At 39.0% G+C, this 19,790-nt stretch overlaps 1 protein-coding gene across 1 annotated transcript in view; it reads left to right on the top strand.

Moving 5' to 3' along the window:
* The first annotated feature begins 4,167 nt into the window (after positions 1-4,167).
* The window catches only part of ZNF410 (zinc finger protein 410), a 36,681-nt gene continuing 21,058 nt past the window's right edge, over positions 4,168-19,790 (top strand). The window contains exons 1-7 of the mRNA XM_007941377.2: positions 4,168-4,200; positions 5,417-5,552; positions 8,055-8,273; positions 9,716-9,907; positions 14,125-14,275; positions 14,744-14,925; positions 15,410-15,499. Of these exons, the coding sequence (XP_007939568.1) occupies positions 4,168-4,200; positions 5,417-5,552; positions 8,055-8,273; positions 9,716-9,907; positions 14,125-14,275; positions 14,744-14,925; positions 15,410-15,499 (1,003 nt within the window). The remainder of the gene's footprint in view (positions 4,201-5,416; positions 5,553-8,054; positions 8,274-9,715; positions 9,908-14,124; positions 14,276-14,743; positions 14,926-15,409; positions 15,500-19,790) is intronic.

Here is a 19,790-nt window from a genome sequence, read left to right as displayed (position 1 = left end):
AAAAAAAAAAAAAAAAAGTAACTTAGTAGCTGCCTAAGCCTGGTGAGTGGAGAGGATGGAGGGGCTGTGGGAAGTGGCCACTAATGAGCACGAGATTTTCTTTGGAGGTGACAGAAATGTTCTAAAATTGATTGTGGTTATGGTTGTAACTCTGAATATACAAAAACAATTTAATTATACTCTTTAAATGGGTGCAATATGGTATGAATTATATTTCAATAATGCTGTTATTAAAAATGATGTGCATTTCAGAGTTTCTGATATGTGTTAAATTGAGAATTTAATTGCCTATTTGCCTTACTGTTCTAGCTAATGCACATAGCAAGTTGCTGTGTCAAAGATGAGATCCATCCATTACACTGAATATGGTACTGGAGTGCTCCAGGACAGGTGCTCTAGTGCAGGTTCTTCTGAGTTCAGCCTGCATAGTCTACTGTGTCCCACTATTCTGTTTTGTTCTTGTCCAAAACTAGGGCACAGAAAACATATGTCAATACCATTGGCCCTCTGTATTTCCAGTTTCTGTGTTCACTGATTCAGTTAAGTGTGGGGAAAATATACAGGGGGAAACGCTATTAAGTGGTTAAAGCAATCCCTTAAAGGCTAAGAGGAAACATAAAGTGCTATGTACCCAGTATTGTTACATTAGATGTTATAAGTAATCTAGAGATGATTTAAAGTATACAGGAGGGAAGATGTGCGTGCATTTCTTATATGTAAATACCACGCCATTTCATACAGGGACTTGAACATCTGCAGATTTTGGTATCCACGGAGGTCCTGGAAGCAGTCCCTTGTGGATACCGAGGGATAACTCTACTCAGTTATTATACAGATACCTAGTTTTTCCATAATACTCTTAAATCATTTTTTTTTTAATTATTGAAATTAAAACATTAAGATGAAAAGATGTCATAAATAACTGTGGACCCTTGGGAATTGATGATCAATCTACAGGTAGCTCTTAAAACTGTAAGAGAAATGGCAGTTCCCTTCCTCTATCCAAAAAAAACCTCATTGCTGTTGAGTCGATCCTGACTCAGCGATCCCTCCTTAGGTTTCTGAGGCGGTATCTCTACGGAAGTAGATTGCCCAGTCCTCCTTCTGAGGAGAGGCTGGTGGGTTTGAGCTGCCAGCCTTCTGGTTAGCAGTCAAATGCTTAAGACACTACGTCACCAGAGTTTCCCTCTTCCTCTTTATTAAGTTGCATGCTACTGATTTGCAAAGGGGCTAAAGATTTAATAATTCAGTTTTTCCTTTGCTCACTGCACATACTCATGTACTTTACTTTTTTCATTTTTCATTAGATAAGGATAGCAAACCTATCCCTGTAGGCAATGCTGTTACTTTATAAAAATCTAACAAGTATTGCCAGCACCACTTGCCACCAGGTCTGTTCTGACTCATGGTGGCCCTGTGTGTGTCACAGTCGAACTGTGCACCACAGGTTGTCAGTGACTGATTTTTCAGAAGGAATTGCCAGGCCTTTTTTCAGAGGCACCTCTGAGTGAGTTTGAACCTCCAACCTTTCCAGTAGCAGCTGAACGTCTTAAATCATTTGCACCACCCAAGGACTTCTACCAGATATAAAGGATGGTAAATAGTTGCCTAGTTTCTTAGAAGTTTTATAATCCTGGAATCTCAAAGTTGGAGAAACCTTAAGGGTGACCCCAACAAACATTTGGTAAATATCATGGCTTGCTGAGATAAGCTGGAATTGATAAAGAGGGATTTTTAAAACCTTGGACATTCAATATCAAACCTAAAGAGATATAACTGTGTCCATGCCAATTAGAAATTGGACTTGCTCTTTGGGTGGAGTGATTCAGAAGTCTTAGACACAAGTTTTATTTATTGGTGGCTAATGAATCAGAGGAGCTCTGGTAGCATAGTGCCTAAGGCATTTGACTGCTAATCAGAAGGCTGTCAGTTCAAACCCACCAGCCACTCCTCGGAAGGAAGGTTGGGCAGTCTACTTCCATAGTGATACCTCCTCGGAAACCCAAGGAGGGGTCGCCATGAGTCGGGTACGACTTGACAGCAGTGGGTTTGGTTTTTGATGATGAGTCAAGAGGTTCTCTGGTGGCATAGTGCCTAATTGACTGTTAACCAGAAGGTTGGTGGTTCAAATCCACAAGCTACTCCACGGAAGGAAGACTGGGTAATATACTTCCATAAAAGATTGGGAGCTCTGGTGGCATAGTGCCTGAGACATATGACTGCTAACTAGAAGGCTGGCGATTCAAACCCACCAGCTACTCTTTGGAAGGAAGGTTGGGCAATCTACTTCTGTAGTGATACCACCTTGGAAACCCAAGGAGGGGGTCGCTGAGTCAACTAGAGTGGGAGCTAAGGTTTGAAAAAAGGACTGTTTATGTAATTGAAAGGAAAAAGAAAAATATTGAAGAGTAGTACAATACAGAAAAGTATACAAATAAGTGTACAGCTTGATGCATTATCCCAAAGTGGACATGTTTCTGTAACCATGTCCGGGGTCAGCTATACCAGACCAAACGCACTGCTGTCGCATCGGATCTGACTCATAGTGACCCTTCCTTGGGTTTTCGAGGTGGTATCACTACGGAAGCAGATTGTCCAACCTTCCTTCCGAGGAGTGGCTGGTGGGTTTGAACCGCCAGCCTTCTGGTTAGCAGCCAAATGGCTTAGGTGCTACGCCACCAAGAGCTCCCGGGGTCAGCTATAGGTGAACCTTATATCAGTTTTCTTCTGAAAACATTTATATTTAGGGATCATTTATTAGGGATACCAGTAACAACACTGGATCTACAGTTTTGAAGACTTGTTGAGAGTTCTGGCTGCAGCTTAATAATTTGGCCAGGTGCTATACTGAACCTTGATTCCGCCTCTGTATAAAGAGGAATAAACCACACAGTGTTGTAGGACTTGAATAAGAAAAATATATGTGAAAGGAAAATTCGGGGATTTATGGTAGTTTATTCTATGTGAGAAACTTAAAAGAGTGCTTTTAAAATAAAAGAGCACAACATCTTGTAAATTATTATTAATTTATGATAAAATTTGGAATTCAGGCAGCTAGCAAGGGGCAGGTGGGAGCAACCAACAGGACAATAAACACTTATTCAGCTACTTTTAAATGCCCTTTATTTAAAGTAAGTCTATCTTATTCTAACTTTCCATTCTACAAGTATTAATTGAAAACTCCCATTTTGGATCCCTTTTATATTGAGTGACCTTGTATACAGTAGTGTTCCCAATTTTAACAGTTGTACAGAATAAAGTGGACTCACCTGTTAAAGTCTTGAGGAAAATTGATGGCAGTGAGTTTGGTTTTTTGGTATGGGAAAGTAAGAATTATGGGAAAAAAATAGCTGCATCAAGGTCCTAAGAGTACTCCCTTTGGGAAACAATATTCAAAATCTGACTGTCTGTACTTCTTTTAAATTATGAAAAAAAATAGAGCTATCTTTTAGGAAATTGGGGAAATAGAGTAAATAAAAATAAATCACACCACCTACCACCTGATATAGCTATCATTGCTGTGTGAATTGCCTTTCAGTTTTTTTTTCTCTGCATATGTTAACTAGTTCTAATAGGTAGCAAACGTATAATTTTTTATTTTTATAATTTAACATGTCATAAGCGTTTTTCTTTGTTGCATTGTTTTTATAACCATATTAAGTGACAGTGCCTTAATTTAGTCAACCACTTCCTGATTATTGGTTGTATATGCAGATTTCTCTGTTGCTTCCAGTAGTTTATTATCTCAGATGATAAGATGAACATCTTCGGGCAGGTAGCTTTTTCCATATTCAAGACCTTTTCTTAGAATGGATTATTAGAAGTAGAAATTCCGAATCATAACATTTTTATGGGTTTCGATATCTATTGGCCTTGTTCTATTTTAAAGTAAATGTTTTGGGCTGAGTTCTTCATTTGCTTGCTTGTTTTGATATTTGAATATACCTATAAAGAAGTGTCTTTCTTTGTTTTTTAGCTATGTTTTCCACTCCTCTTAATTCTCTTCCCCCCATTTTAGGTTAAATCGATATACCACCTAGCACAGCATCTTACTGGAAGTGTATAACATTTCCTAAAGAAATATGAGCGTAACAGGAAGGTGTCATTGACTCTGAATTAAATTGGAACCTGTCCCTGGAACAGCTACAGTATTTGGAAGCTGAATCAATGTTATCAGATGAGTTAGAATCCAAACCAGAGGTGAGCTCAGTCCCTGGTTTCTGTTTATTTTGGTGGGCTTAAAGTCTGCCCTTAGTTCTGGGGTCAGCAAACTTTTTCTGTAATGAGGTGGATAGTAAATATTTTGGGCGTTGTGGGCATACAGTTTTGGTTATAGCTACTCAACTCTGCTGTTGTAGTGTGAAAGCAGCCTTGGACACTACTACTTAAATGAATGAGAGTGACTGCATTCCAGTAAAAAGTTTATTTACAACACAGATGGTGAACTAGATTCAGTTCATGGCCCATAGTTTGTCATCAACTCTTGCCTTAGTTTATTATTTTTCATTACTAAGAACTTTCCCAAAGATATAAAAATTTCATTTTTATCTTTTAAGACTTTATATTTGTTATTTAGTAAGTGTAAAATTACTATATATCCAGGTAATTATAAGATAACAAAATTTTAATTCATATATATGACGTGTGTGTATTAATTTTTCTCACTTTAATGTTAGTGCATCTCTGATACATAGTATAAAGGTCACTGACTTTAAAATAATATTGCTTAAGTTGGAAGATTGGAATTGCTCCTAACTAGTCATGTGACTAGGAGCTCTGGTAGCATAGTGCCTAAGGCACTTGACTGCTAACCAGAAGGCTGGCGGTTCAAACCCACCAGCCACTCTTCGGACGGAAGGTTGGGCAATCTACTTTAGTAGTGATACCGCCTTGAAAACGCAAGGAGGGGTCACTATGAGTCAGGTCCGACTCGAAGGCACACAGCAACAACATCATGTGACTGTAGACAAATCACATAATGTCTTCAACTTGTTTTATCATCTTAAAGTACATGTTTAGTCTCACTGGGTTGCAATGAGGATTATATGAGCCATTATTATTTCTGTGTTTGGTGAAAGGTGACAGTTTAATGTAATTATATAATTCAACCTTTCTCTAGAACAGAGGACTTGATAAATAACTTTAAATATTATATTATAGTTACTTTAGTTTTTCTCTGAATAAGGCCTAGATTAGTGAACAATTGAGACTTAATTACCTTCTTTTTATGCAGATAATGCACGTTATGTTTTTACTTAATTTCATCATTTCATATGTTTTATGTGTGGGAACATTATTTATGTGGGTGTGTTATTTGTGCAAAATATAGCATATTACCACCTTTTGGTAAATTCAAAGATTGAGACCTGTACTCAGTAACCTGTATTTCTCAGTGTTTCCTTTTCCCCCTCTCTAGCTCCTGGTACAGTTTGTTCAGAATACCTCTATCCCATTGGGACAGGGGCTAGTGGAATCAGAAGCTAAAGACATTACTTGCTTGTCCCTCCTTCCAGTGACTGAGGCCTCAGAATGCAGCCGGCTAATGTTACCAGGTAAAAATTGAGATTATAGAGAGAGAGGATAAAGGAGTCCTAAGCGCTTACTTAGCCTGCTCTCTGGTACCAGTGGAGTGGGAGAACTGACTGGTGGAAATGATAAAAATGATGACTCATGGAGGAAAAAGTAACCATAGAGCTCATAAGTGCATCAGTATTTTAAGTCACCGGAATGAGTATGATCACCTCTAGAGTGAAAGACAGAGAAAAGAAAGGAAATCTAAGAGCAGAATGCTATGGAATTCCCTACTGAAAGTATAGGGTAAGGCACGAGAGCCTATGAAAGAAGGGAGAATGAAAGCTAGAATATTAGGAGGACAATCAGCAGAATGGAAGCACGGAACCCTAGGGAAAAATTGTGTCAGAAGCTCCTAAGAAACTCAGTGAGATGGAACTAAAAGGCCATTGCTGACCTTGACAGAATCTGTTTGCTTGAGTGAAGAGGGTAGAAAGCCAGGCTGAGGGATTAGTACAAAACACTCCACTCAGTGTAAGTATAGCTGAAGAGGTAACTGCACTTACTAAAGGCTTTCCTGTGACAGGAAGGACAAAGAGAAGGATGTAAAGTAAAGAGAAGAATTTTTTTTTTAAGATGAGAGATATTTCAGGGTTATTTTATGCTAAGAAGAAAGTGCCAGTTAGAGAAGCTGCAGACAGAAAGAGAGAGTGAGTAATTGATGAGGAGGTTCTAGGAAAGGTAAGAAGTGGAATGCTGAGCATAGGTAGTGAGACTAGCTTTGACTGGGAAGATCCTACTGTTAGAGTCACCATAATGAGAAACCACCCCTCAAGGTTTTGTGGGAAGGTAAAGCCTTAAGGGATTTAATAAATAACGGAGAAATTTTCCTGTTTTTAAAAAGATTTCTTAAAAAGGAGCTGTAAGTTTTTAATTAACATTCTAATGAGTCATTCATCTTTTGTTCCTTTTTAACTGAAACCCCTGGTAATAGTTCTGGCCTTAGTGAAAACGGAAGAGCCATTAGCGGGGGTTGACTGTCCATCCACTGAGACCTATTGCACCTTGACTACTAGTAAGAACAACATTATTATTTTTTAAAAAATATATATATACTATTTCTGGATGCTGTAAATTCTTTGTTTTTTTATCTTTGTTTTTAATGTTTGGAATATTGAATTAGGGGAGGATCATATTAACTTGTTGATGACAACTTACTTGTTGTTATAAATTCCTCTGGCTAAACCATTGGCCATTGAATTGATTCCAACTCATAGTGACCATGTAGAACTACTGCATAGGGTTTCAAAAGATATAAATCTTTATGGAACCAGACTGCCACATCGTTCTCCTGCAGAATGGCTGGTGGGTTTGAATTGTGAGCTTTTAGTTAGCAGCTGAGCTATTTAACCACTGTGCCACCAGGGCTTCTTTTGTACTGGTTACCATCCTCCAATGGTATTCTTTTCTTTGATTTTTGAAATGACTTAAAAACCCTTTTCAGTTTTTAAAGATTCAAGAAGCATGGATATGTTCAAGTGTTAATAAATTTTGATAAATTTTTAGCTTTGACATGGCAATACTGTTCCTAGGCTTCCACTTTTATTCCTATAATCTTATTCATTGTCTCATTAAAAGAAGAAAAAGGTTATCTGTGTTTTATAAAGATAAATGAAACCCTGAAAACATTGGCTGCTTGAGTACTGCAGTACGGTTTCTCATTATATTGCAACCAAAACCTTTGGAAATTCATTTTCTCTCTTAGATCAAGGTCTTGAGAGCAAGTCTTCTGAATAATTTCTTTATATCCACTGTAAACTCACAGCTATAAACGTACCCCACACCAAACTCGCTGCCGTTGAGTCTGATCCGACTCATAGCGACCCCTTCTTGGGTTTCCAAGGCAGTATCACTATGGAAGTAGATTGCCCAACCTTCTTTCCGAGAAGTGGCTGATGGGTTTGAACCGCCAGCCTGTTGGTTAGCAGTCAAATGCCTTAGGCACTACACCACCAGAGCTCTTATAAATGCACTAGTAATTCTATAAGATTTTGATTGTTTCCCAGGCTATGATTTTTTTCTATAATGACTTATCAGAACTGTCACATGGATCTTAAAAAAATAAGGGGAGGGATCTACCCCCAAGGGAAATAATTTAAAATTTAGGTCTTTTATAAACTAATATTGACTGCGTAGACAATATTTTTCAAAGGAAGAGCACTTGATTGCTGACCTCAGAAAGGACTGTTCTGTAATATAATGTAATGTGAAGTACAATGCTGAGGATGTGGGTGGTTGATTATTAGTTACTGCCAGGTGTCAGAGAAGTCTGTTCCTCACATTTTGGTTGACTCGCTTTGGAACATAAAGGCATCTCCCTGTTCTTGTCTGAGGCACTTTTTGTATTTATAAAATGAAAATACTGTCTGCTACTTTAAGGGTATTGATATTAGAAATGTTATAAGGGTGTTTGGGCTATATATCAAAGTGGTAGGCTTCTTAGAGATATGTGCTACATGAAACTGGCATTTTCCCTTTTCTAGATGATACTCCAAATCATACTAGCTCTTCCAAGGAGGTCCCTTCCTCGGCTGTGTTGAGAAGCCTTCAGGTGAATGTGGGCCCTGACGGAGAGGAGACGAGGGCTCAGACTGTACAGAAGTCCCCAGAGTTTTTGTCTACTGCAGAATCTCCTAGCTTGTTGCAAGATCTACAGCCAAATGATAGCACTTCCTTTATTCTTCTTAACCTAACAAGAACAGGTATTCTTTTTCCTTTCCTGAACTCTGCTCATGCTTAAGAAAAAATGGGGTGCAGGGTGTATGTGTGTCATTTTTAACTCAGTCATACAGTGGAAAGAAGCTTTACTACTTTATTATCTTGGGGAATTTATGGAGTCTGGTGAGCAGTTGAATGTGTGGAGGGAGAGAGAAGACTCTAGGAGGACTCAAAAGTTTCTTGTTTGGGAAACCAGATTAGTGGCACTATTCACTGAGATAGCACAGGAAGAATAGGGCTTGAGGGAGGATGGTTAGTTCCCTTTTGTGCCTGTTGATGTTGAAATTTTTGAGGGACATTCAGGAGACTATCCTGTAGAGATTTAGAAACAGGAATATCCAGAATTCTGGAGGAGAAGTCTGGTGTGAAGTAAGTAGCTTTGCTGCTTATCAACAGTTAAGAAGTATATAAAGCAATGGGCATGGATTCATTCACTAAGGAGAAGTCTGGAGCATCACCAGAAAAAGCAAGGCTGGGATTCTGGGGAAAAAACATTTAAGAGGGGAACAGAAGAATGAGGAGAAGCAGCTGGAGAAGGAGAAAGAGAGATGAGAGAATAGTGTGAGAGAACCCAGTGGCAGAAAAAGTTTTAAGGAAGAAAAGTACTGAATCATGCCAAATACTGTAGGATGGCCTTGTGAGACAAGGACTGGGAAGTGTGACCTTAGTAAGAACAGTTGTTACTGGGATAAGGTAAAGGCCAAGATTAAAGAGTTGGGGAATGAATGGGAGGTAAGAATGTAGAATACAAGTTAGAAGGTACACTTGTTCAAGACTCTTAACTTTGACAGATACAGGTGAAAAGGTGACAGCTATACTATGTTGAGTTTTCTGTCCTTTTTAAAAATAAAGATGGGAGAGACTCGAGCTAGAACAAATTTAAAGGCTGCAAGAGAAGGCTGGCCAGTAGAGAGGAATAGGTTGCAGATGGGAAAGAGGAGATGGCTGAAGGGGAAGAACACAGGAGAGAATAACTGAAGGAAGAGATTGGGGAACCAAAGGTGGAGGTTAGCCTGGTGGCCAGGAAGAAAAGCTTTGCCTCTGAAACAGGAGGAGGCAAGGTAAAGACAAGCCTGTATACTTAAGGAATGAGCTCTGGTGGTGCAGTGCATAGGGCATTTGGCTGCTAACCAGAAGGTCAGTGGTTCAGACTCAACAGTTGCTCTGTGGGAGGCAGATGAGGAATCTACTTCCGTAAGATGTATAGTCTTGGAAACAGGGTGGGTTGCTATGAGCCAGAATTGACTCGATGACAGTAGGTGGTGGTGGTTTGGTTGGGGTAGAAAGATGATGACTTTATGTGAGTAGAAACTTGAGGTGAAATGGAGATCTGGAATAGCTGGTTCCAAACATGGTATGTTTCTGAGCCAGGGCAGATAAAAGGATTGCTTGGTGGCTAACTTTCATAAATCCTTGTTTCTTCCAGGTCTGAGCTCTTCAGCTGAACACTTAGTATTTGTACAAGATGAGGCAGAGGATTCAGGGAATGATTTCCTCTCCAGTGAGGGCACAGACAGTAGCATTCCATGGTTCCTCCGGGTTCAGGAGTTGGCCCATGACAGTTTGATTGCTGCTACTCGTGCACAACTGGCAAAGAATGCAAAAACCAGCAGCAATGGTGAGAACCTTGCGGGATTTTCCTTTCCAGTTGTCTTCTCTAGTGCTGCTATAACAGAAAGACCTCAAGTGGATGGCTTTAACAACAGAAATTTATTCTCTCACAGTTTTGTAGGCTAGAAGTATAAATTCAGGGTGCAAGCTCCAGGAGAAGGCTTTCTCTCTCTATTGCCTTTGGGAGAAAGTCCTTGTCTTTTTTCAATATCTATGGGCCCAGTGTTCTTTGGAGAGCTCCTTGTGTCAAAACAGTCTTTTCCGGAGTCTCAGAGGTTCTCAGCACAGGGACCATGGGTCCAAAGGATATGCTTTGCTCCCAGCTTTTCTTCTTGATGATAGTAGGTCCCTCCTTCTCTGCTCACTTCTTTCCTTTTATCTCTTATAAAATAAAAGCTGATGTAAGCCACACCCCAGGGAAACTCTACTTACATGGATCAGGGTTATGAACCTGAGTAAGGGTAGTGACTTAAGATAGGGTGCTATATCCCATCTGATCCTGCCTCATTACCAACAGATGGAGTTGAGGGTTTGTAACACATCACAAAATGGAGGATAATTACATTACAAAATTACAAAACAGAGGCCAGTTACACAATATTGGCAATCATGGCCTAGCCAAATTGACACATATTTTTTGGATACACAATTCAATCTGTAACACCAATTCTGTGCAGAGAGATTTGGACAGTGTTACAATGGCTGTATTTTGAGTTCTATATGAGTCGGGGCCGACTCGACGGCACATAATAACAACAACAACAATAAAACAAAATTATTTGTGAGAATAGAAAGCTAGGGATATATATTGCTTTTAGTCTCATTTTATATAGAATAACTTGGCTATACCAGAGTTGAGTGCAGAATCAACTAAACTAACATTCTCGATTCTTAATTTTAAATAATGTGCAGAGCTCCTTCTGAAGGAAAAACAAATTCTCACAGATCCCTAGTGTTACCTTGAATTGCTTTTATTGTAATATTACTTAAATATGTAAAAACATGGAATTATGTACGAAATTCTTACATTAGAGCTCTTTTACCATTATCAAATCAAAACAATTTTATCAGTTAATAGAAATAAATACTAATGTGGCTGATGGTGATGTTTTGCTGAAATTAAATTGCTGCTCATAGCAGTTAACTATGATAACTGTACTGTTCCTTCTGAGTTTGGCATGTCTGTACTACCTACTGTGTACTACTTTTCTCTGTTCCAGTAATTCTCAAAGTGTGGTCCCTGGATCATCAGCATCACCTGGGAACTTGTTAGAAGTTCAAATTCTCAGACCCAGCCCAAACTTACTGAATTGGAAACTCTGGAGGTGGGGCCTAGTGGGCTCTTACAGCAAGCCCTCTTTGTGGTTCTGATGCATGCTAAAGCTTGAGAACCACTGCTCTATTCAAATCACTCCTAAACCACAGCAAAACCTTTGCTTAATGTAGCATACTGTAGTGCTTTCTGTTTTAGGTCTGCCTCCATATTTTCTCATTAATCTGTGACAATTAAGGTAGTACGATATGGTTCAATGCTGTCATTTTTCCCAAATCAAGCTTAAGCACTGAAATCTCATGGCATTACACAGCTGCTTGGAGGTTATGCAGATGATCTCAAATATACTAATAGTTATTTATTATTCTTCTTACTATTACTAATATTTCAAATGGAAGCAAAAAGTTGAAAAATTTCTCATAGAGAACTCAGGATCCCGGTGAATGTTTCAGAATGACCCAGTTTAAGGAACATGAACCTAAATCTTTCCTCTCAAGCTTTGTAGTAATTTTGAAAATAGTTACCTCTGTGATTACCATAGTGCTGCTTAGAATGGTTCATTTTACCATTTTCGGGGGGGACTCTAAAGATTCTTCTTGAGACGCTTTTGCTAATATCTGACTTCTGGAACCTTTGGCACCTCTATGTCACACTGGAGAAGGAGTGGCATATTTGCCAGTGAGAAACAATGTAGGGAGGGAGCTTGGGATTTGGCTGGGGGTCTGGAATCCCGGCCTGGTGCCATCGTTTGCCATTTTTCTGCCTTAGGCAGTTTCACCTCTCTTGATTTCAGTCTTATGTTTAGAGCATAGAGATGAGGTAGCTTACCTGATGGAGTTTGTTATTATGGAGATTAAATAAATTCTACCTGGGAAGTTGGGAAATGCTTTATAATCAGCAAAGCGTTGTGTAGGTTTTTACTCTCACAATATCTTACCTTTCTACCTTACAACATTGTATGCTTGAGTATTTACATGAGCCCAAATAAAAGGTAATCTTCCATTTTCCCAATGAAATGATTCCTTAAAACACCTTTTTGCTCACTTAAATATATAAACCTTTAGGCATGTAAATAAAATGAATTACCATAAGTTGTTATTTGAAAATTATAGTATTTATACATACACATTTTAAATAATACTATATGAAATAGAAAAGGTTATTATGGACAACTCCTACTTGCCATTTAATGTTATGTAAATTTGCCCTGACTTTGAAACGATTGAACTAACCCCTACTCGCAGTAAATCTTCATCACACTCAACATCACTTGCTGCACATGCAGCTTTTAAATCAAAGAAAAGGCTTTGAACCTTTTCTTGCACTAAAATAAGGCTAGAAATGTGTGCACCTGTTCTGACTCACCTATAAATTCCTTTCAAAGACTTAAAGACAAAGTTAGGAACAGGTTTTGTTCATAATTCAAGGACTGCCTGTAATTTAGTATTGCTTTTTTCCTACGAATGTGTAATGAAATTATTTTATTCCATACTTTTCCTACATTTTTGACAAATATTGAAGCCACTTTGTGAGTCTTCCAGCACAGTTTTTCAGAGCACAATCTATTAACTTTCATCTAAGTTGCTTGAAACACAGAAATATTTTAATTTAATGTGTATATCAGAGGTCAGCAAAGGCCTTTGGGCCAAATATCTACCTTTTTGTACATACTGTTTTATTGGAGCAAAGGCACACCCATTAGTTACAAGTGATCTATGACTATTACAATAGATAAGTTGAAGAGTTGTAACAGAGATCATGTATCCTTCAAAGCCAAAAATATCACCTGACCTTTACAGAAAAAATTTGCTGACCTCTGCTATAAATTTTATCCCATGCACAAAGTATCTATTCATATAACAGGAGGATCTTCAAAGTGTTTTCAATGTGGTTACAACACTTGTAATTATGAGGTTTTGAATTTCTCACTCTCTTTTTTTAAAAATCCACTTCTGTCAGATAACCTATGAATATCCAAAATTCCCTTAGCTTGAGGTCATATTAAGCTAATATAGCTTCCCCAAATTGTGCTTTGTTTTTAAAGAAACAAAATATTTGAGGGAACATTCTTTGAGTGATTTTATAAGGACTCAAATACAAGGCAGCTCATTCTTTTCAGAGATATTTTTTGAGGGAAAAATCTACCTTCTATTTGAGCATTATGTTGGTAATCTTCAGTGTTGAGGAGGAGGGAGCCCACTGATTTTTTAGCCTTGCCTTACTCCATGTTTTAATTTTCCTTGTTTTATGATTACATCAATGTTTTTATTCTATCTACAAAGTTAAATGCACAAAGGCCCAACTGTCACCAGTTTTAAATACTTTTCATTAGAAATTAATTAGCTAGAATTCTGGGGTTGGTGAGAAATACTTTTTATAATATATGTAGTTTTTTGTCATTGAAATTTTACCCATATACAGGTTATTACATTTTCAATTAAACAAATTAATAATAACTTTAAAAAGCCTATGTAGGAAAATATTTTAAAATAACATAATTAGTGTTAACCAATAGAAAGCATCGTAGGTTCTATTCTGCGCTTGGAGAAATTAAATTTAAGACTAATGTCACCTGCCGAGAACTTTCAGTCATCTTTAGTAGAACCTCATCCTGTTTGTTGATATACCTGCTTTCCCACCAATCTTTGCAGTACAAAATAGGCTCAGTTCTGCATTCTGAATTTCTGATATAAAACCATTTAGACATTTCTTGCATGTGCCAAAGAGCCTAGTCTTATGAAACAAAGCATGCTGGGTTTTGGTAGTTTGCTGGAATAGGGGAGTGGGACTGCAGAACACTCTGATTTCTGTGGTGAAATGGATACAAAGAGAGGTGGGCATAGATAGCTGATTAATGATCACCAGGAATGAAATACACGAGCTTTATTGTTTGAACCAAAGCATCTGAGCTGCATCCTTCCCTGGATTACAGATACATGATTCTTTTACAGGGGAAATTGTCCACCTTGGTTCTGGTGATGGGCAACCCAAAGACTCTGGGCCCCTTCCTCCAGTGGAGAAGAAGTTCAAATGTACAGTGGAAGGTTGTGACCGGACATTTGCATGGGCAGCTCACTTCAAGTACCACCTCAAAACTCATCGGTGAGCAAATCTGAGACCCTGTACGCGGAGTTGGAGAGCTCTGGTGCTCCCGAGGGACTCCTTCCCCAAACTCATAGAGGAGAGCAAGGCTCCAGGTCAATGCTGGTCTTTTGATCTTTCATGGAAAGATTTGCATTGTCTCATTCTCGACAAATATTTAATAAGATATTTGGCACGTAAGTGCCTTAGAGCAGAAGTTCTTAAATCTCATTATAAAACATAGTCTCTAGGAAAACTAAAATAATAATACATATATATGCTTGGGCCCTACCCTAAACCTCTGAAATTAGTATTTTGAGGTGTAGACGTAGGCATCTGTAGTTTTAACAGACTCTTGAGGTGATTCTGATAATGTATGTCCAGGCTTGGGATTTACTATCTGCCTTAAGAATTAAAAGGAGCTTTTGATTCTTATCCTCTCTGTGAAGAATATTTTCAAGTATTGTTGCTGTGTAATTATTTTTGCAGAAATGACCGTTCCTTCATCTGCCCTGCAGAAGGTTGTGGGAAAAGCTTCTATGTGTTACAGAGGCTAAAAGTGCACATGAGGACCCACAATGGGGAGAAGCCCTTTATGTGCCCTGAGTCCAGCTGTGGTAAGCAGTTCACTACAGCTGGAAACCTAAAGAACCACCTACGCATCCACACAGGTATGTGCAACCTCAGCATGCCCTGGGGAATCTCCTGCATGAGTCAGCACTTGGTTGCCTTACTTAAGAAAAGCTCTAATGTGGGCATAGTAATGAAGGTCTGCGTTTCCCCCATCTTACTCTATTTAATGCCCAGAACAGGTTCTGTATGGTTTGTGTGTCTCAAAAAATGTTACTGTCCAAAATTACATCTGTGTAAAGCTCAGAGATCTCTGACAACAGCTGATTTTGTCTATATCTCATCACATCATTGTTATCTGAGAAGCTCTTGTATCTCTTACTGTACTGTAGACTCCTGGAGACAGACACCTAAGTGTAATATTAGGAGATCATTGAAAGGTGACACTTGCTAGACAGCCCAGCTGAAATTATATAGTATGAATCCAAGAAGTCGGAGTAAGTCCATACAAGACTGTGGGGGGGAAAAAAAAGCAACAGTCAATTCAACAGCAGGCTGAGTCTTTCTCTTATTTCCTGTCTCTAGGAGAGAAACCATTCCTTTGTGAAGCCCAAGGGTGTGGCCGTTCCTTTGCTGAGTACTCTAGCCTCCGAAAACATCTGGTGGTTCACTCAGGTACTAGAACTTGTAGATTTCAGGAAAGGAAAAAAGTGGAAGGGGTGGGGAGGGGTAATAAAGAAATCTAAAAAGAAAGAAAATATTCATCATAAAGATAAATAAAGCTTCCTCATCATCATGCCAGAATCAGAAATTAAAGGCTTTAATTACATCCAAAGGGTCTTATAATCATGGGGGAGGGAATCTACTTGTCATTGTTTTCCACTGAGCCATTGCACTTCTCTCTCATCCAGACTTTTCACTGAGCCATTGCACTTCTCTCTCATCCAGACTTTTTTCTGAGAGGGTCAGAAAATTTGTTTGGCATTATGTTGAGTGCAGTGGTTAAAGGTTGACAGTTTGAACCCGCTAGCCGCTTTGTGGGAGAAAGATGTGTCAGTCTGCTTCCATAAAGATTTACAGCCTTGGAAACTCTGTGGGACAGTTCTACTCTGTCCTGTGTGGTCGCTATGAGTCAGAATCCACTTGACTGCAGTGGGGTTTTTGGTTTATGCTGTGTGCTTTCGTAAGTTTATCTATCAGGTATGGGCCATGTTCTTTAGGAATTGATATTTCCATTTCTCTGAAGAAAATTTCAAATCAGAAGAAAGTAGGATTGATGTCTGTAGCAGCAACAGTGGTATTACTGCTTCCTGAGGAAAACATAGTGAGCCTCTGTCAGTCAGCATTTCCCATTTTAACAGAATTACACCTTTGGCATGTGCAAACCGTTCCCAGAAGCATAAAAGAGGAGAGAGGAGTAAGATTTAGTGACCCATTTTGTTTTGGTGCCTTAAATGAATTCCCTGTAGTTCTGTTAGTTTGCTCATTTTACGCAGTTGACCTGATCATTCCTGCTAACGATGTCTTTCAAAATATCTGAAAATACTCTGTAGCAACTAGACCTTATAAGCTAGTAGAAAAAGTAAAGTGATGTCCTTCTTTCCCTTCTTCCCTGCTATTCCCATGGAAATATGCATGTTATTAGAGGGAATGTTTACTATGGGACATGGTGAATTACAATGAAAACAAAGCTGGAAAGTAGTTGAAAAAGACCTAGAATGCTAGAAGGAGTCCTGGGTGGCCCCCATTTTTGGGCTGATGGTTCAAACCCCAGTGCTTGCTTCAGCGGCACATGCACTTAAAGAAGGAGCCTCCGAAGAAAGGCCTAGCCATCTGCTTCTGTAAGTCACAGCCAGGAGAACCCTGTGGAGCACAGTTGTGCTGTGACATATGGGGTCAGATGCTTTAACCACCACACCAGCAGTGCTCCTTATCACTAGTGTATAGAGTTGACTTGGCATCTGGCTTGGTGGTTTTTAGTTTAAAATGCCACAGTGGACGGTTTTAAAGCCCACTGTTGAGAACTCTGTTGGTAATGATGCAAAAACTAAATTGAAGCAGACAGAAGACATTTTCTTTTTAGTCTGGTCAAGAACTCTACTCTAGGGTGGTTGCAGGGAGCATGGAAAGAGACCCCGTGGAGGAATCTGTTTGACTTCATAACTGATTATATAAAGTCATGAGGAAATGGAGGCATAAATGAAGATTGTTGATCTGAGAAGTGTGGTAATGAAGATAAGGAAGAAAAGTTGGCTGCCTCAGTTGTCAGGCTGGTTCACACACTTATGACGAGAGGTTAGAAAAGTGTTAAAAGAGGTGATGATGAGTGTTACCAGGAGCCTGTAGACTATATCATAAACTTCTTGAGAGTGGGAAAATTCCTGACACATGGTAGGTTTTCAGAATTTGTTGATTGACTGGATAAACCACTAAGAGTTAATCAAAGGACTAGGAAGTAGCAGTGAGTGAGCACCTAGCTGAGAGTACGTGGAAAGGTTTTATAATTTTTAATGTGTAAATTTTGCACTTCTTTTGTTAAATTTATTCCTGTTTTACTATTTTGGATGCTATTGCAAATGGAATTGTTTTCCTAATTGCATTTTTACTTTGTTCATTGCTAGTATCTCAAACTCACTATTATCAAGTCAGTTCCGATGCGTAGCAACCCCACTGGGTTTCCGAGACTAAGTTTTTACAGAAATATACTGCCCTGTCTTCCTCCTGTGGAGCAGCTGGTGGGTTTGAGTTGCTGACTGTTTGGTTAGCAGCCAGATGCCTTAACCACTATGCCAACAGTTCTCCTTATTGCTAGTGTATAGAAATATAATTGAAGTTTGCATATTCATCTTGTTACCTTGGTAAATACATTTATAAGTTTTATGGGTTTTTTTGGGGGGAGCGGATTTGGGTGAAAGTTTACAAAGCAAATTCATTTCCCATATGGCACTTCATAACGTTTCATGACATTGACTACGATTCCCCACAATGTAACTGTTCTCTTCCCACTTCCTTCCTGAGGTTACCACTTCACTGTGTCCTTCTTTCCTATGAATTCCTGCCCCCTGAGCTATCTCCTTATGCAAATACCACCCTTCTGGTCTCCTGTAATTAATCATTCTAAGGAATGTACCTATCTGTTAGGAATGTTCACCCTATATACCTGGCTGTTGTTTGGCTGGAAGCACGGGTGGTGGTGGTTATTGTTGTTGTTAGGTGCTGTCGAGTCATCTCCAACCCATAGCAACCCTGTGTACAATAGAACAAAACACTGCTTGGTCCTGTGCCAGCCTCACAATCCTCGCCATACCCAAGCCCATTGTTGTAGCCACTGTGTCAATCCATCTTGTTGAGGGCCTTCCCCTTTTTCCTTGACCCTCCATTTTACCAACCATAATACCCTTCTCCAGGGAATGGTTCCTTCTGACAGCATGACCAAAGTAGGTGAGACAAAGTCTGGCCATTCTTGCTTCCAAGGAGCATTCTGGCTATACCTCTGCCAGGACAGATTTGTTAGTTCTATTAGCAGTCCATGGTACTTTCAATATTCTTCACCAACACTACAACTCAAAAGCATCAACTCTTCTTCAGTTTTTCTTATTCATTGTCCAGCTTTCACATGCATATGAGGCAATTGAAAATACCATGGCTTGGGTTAGGTGCACTTTAGTCCTCAAATAAACATCTTTGCTCTTCAGCCCTTGAAAGAGATCTTTTGCAGCAGATTTGCCCAATGCAATACGTCATCAGTTGTCTTGACTGCTGCTTGCATTGGTGTTGATTGAGAAACCAAGTAATGTGAAGTCTTTGACAACTTCACTCTTTTCTCCATTTATCATGATGCTGCTTATTGGGCCAGTTGTGAGGATTTTTGTTTTCTTTCTATTGAAGTGTAATCCATACTGCAGACTGTAGTCTTCAGTCTTCATCAGTAAGTGTTTCTTTTCAAGGCATCTTCACTTTTAGTGAGCAGTTATGTCATCTACATAACATAGGTTGTTAATGAGTCTTCCTTCAATCTTGATATGGTTCAGCTTCTCAGATTATTTGCTCAGCATACAGATTGAATAAGTATGGTGAAAGGATCCAACCCTGAGGCACTCCCTTCCTGAGTTTAAACCATGCTGTATCCCCTTATTCTGTTTGAATGACAGCCTCCTGGTCTATGTACAGGTTCCTTATGAGCACAATGAAGTGTTCTGGAATTCCCATTCTTCTCAGTGTTACCCATAATTTGTTAAGATCCACACAATTGAATGCTTTTGCATAGTCAGTAAAACACAAGTAAACATCTTTCTGGTATTTGTCGCTTTCAGGCAAGATCCATCTGATATCAGCAATGATATTCCTCATTCCATATCCTCTTCTGGATCCAGCTTGCATTTCTCTGGAAGTTCTCTGTCAGTTTATTGCTGCAACCATTATCTTCAGTAAGATTTTATTTGAATGTGATATTAATGATATTGTTCAATAATTACCACATTCTGTGGGATCACCTTTCTTTGGGATGGGTATAAATATGGATCTCTTTCAGTCAGTTGGTGAGGTATCTGTCTTCCAAATCTCTTGGCATAGCCGAGTGACTGCCTCCAGTATGGCATCTGTTTGTTGAAACATCTCAGTGGGAATGCCTTCAATTCCTGGAGCCTTATTTTTTGCCAGTACCTTCAGTGCAGCTTTGACGTCTTCCTTCAGTACCATTGGTTATTGGTCATGTGCCCTCTTCTGCAAGGAATGAACACTGACTAATTCTTTTTGATGCAGTGACTCTATATATTCCTTCCATCTTCTTTTGATGTTTCTTGCATTATTCAATATTTTGCCTGTAGAATCTTTCAGTATTGCAACTTGAGGCTTAAATTTTTTCTTCAGTTCTTTCAGCTTGAGAAATGCCAAGGGTTTTCTTTCCTTTTGATTTTCCAGCTCCAGGTCTTTGCACATTTCATTATAATAATTGACTTTGTCTTCT

This window comes from Orycteropus afer, unplaced genomic scaffold (genome assembly GCF_000298275.1).
Source record: "Orycteropus afer afer isolate SDZICR_OR568_19922 unplaced genomic scaffold, OryAfe1.0 scaffold00079, whole genome shotgun sequence".
In the NCBI taxonomy this organism is placed as follows: Eukaryota; Metazoa; Chordata; class Mammalia; order Tubulidentata; family Orycteropodidae; genus Orycteropus; species Orycteropus afer.
Note: the sequence above shows the minus strand (reverse complement) of the source record. Positions and strands in the feature narration are given on the sequence as shown.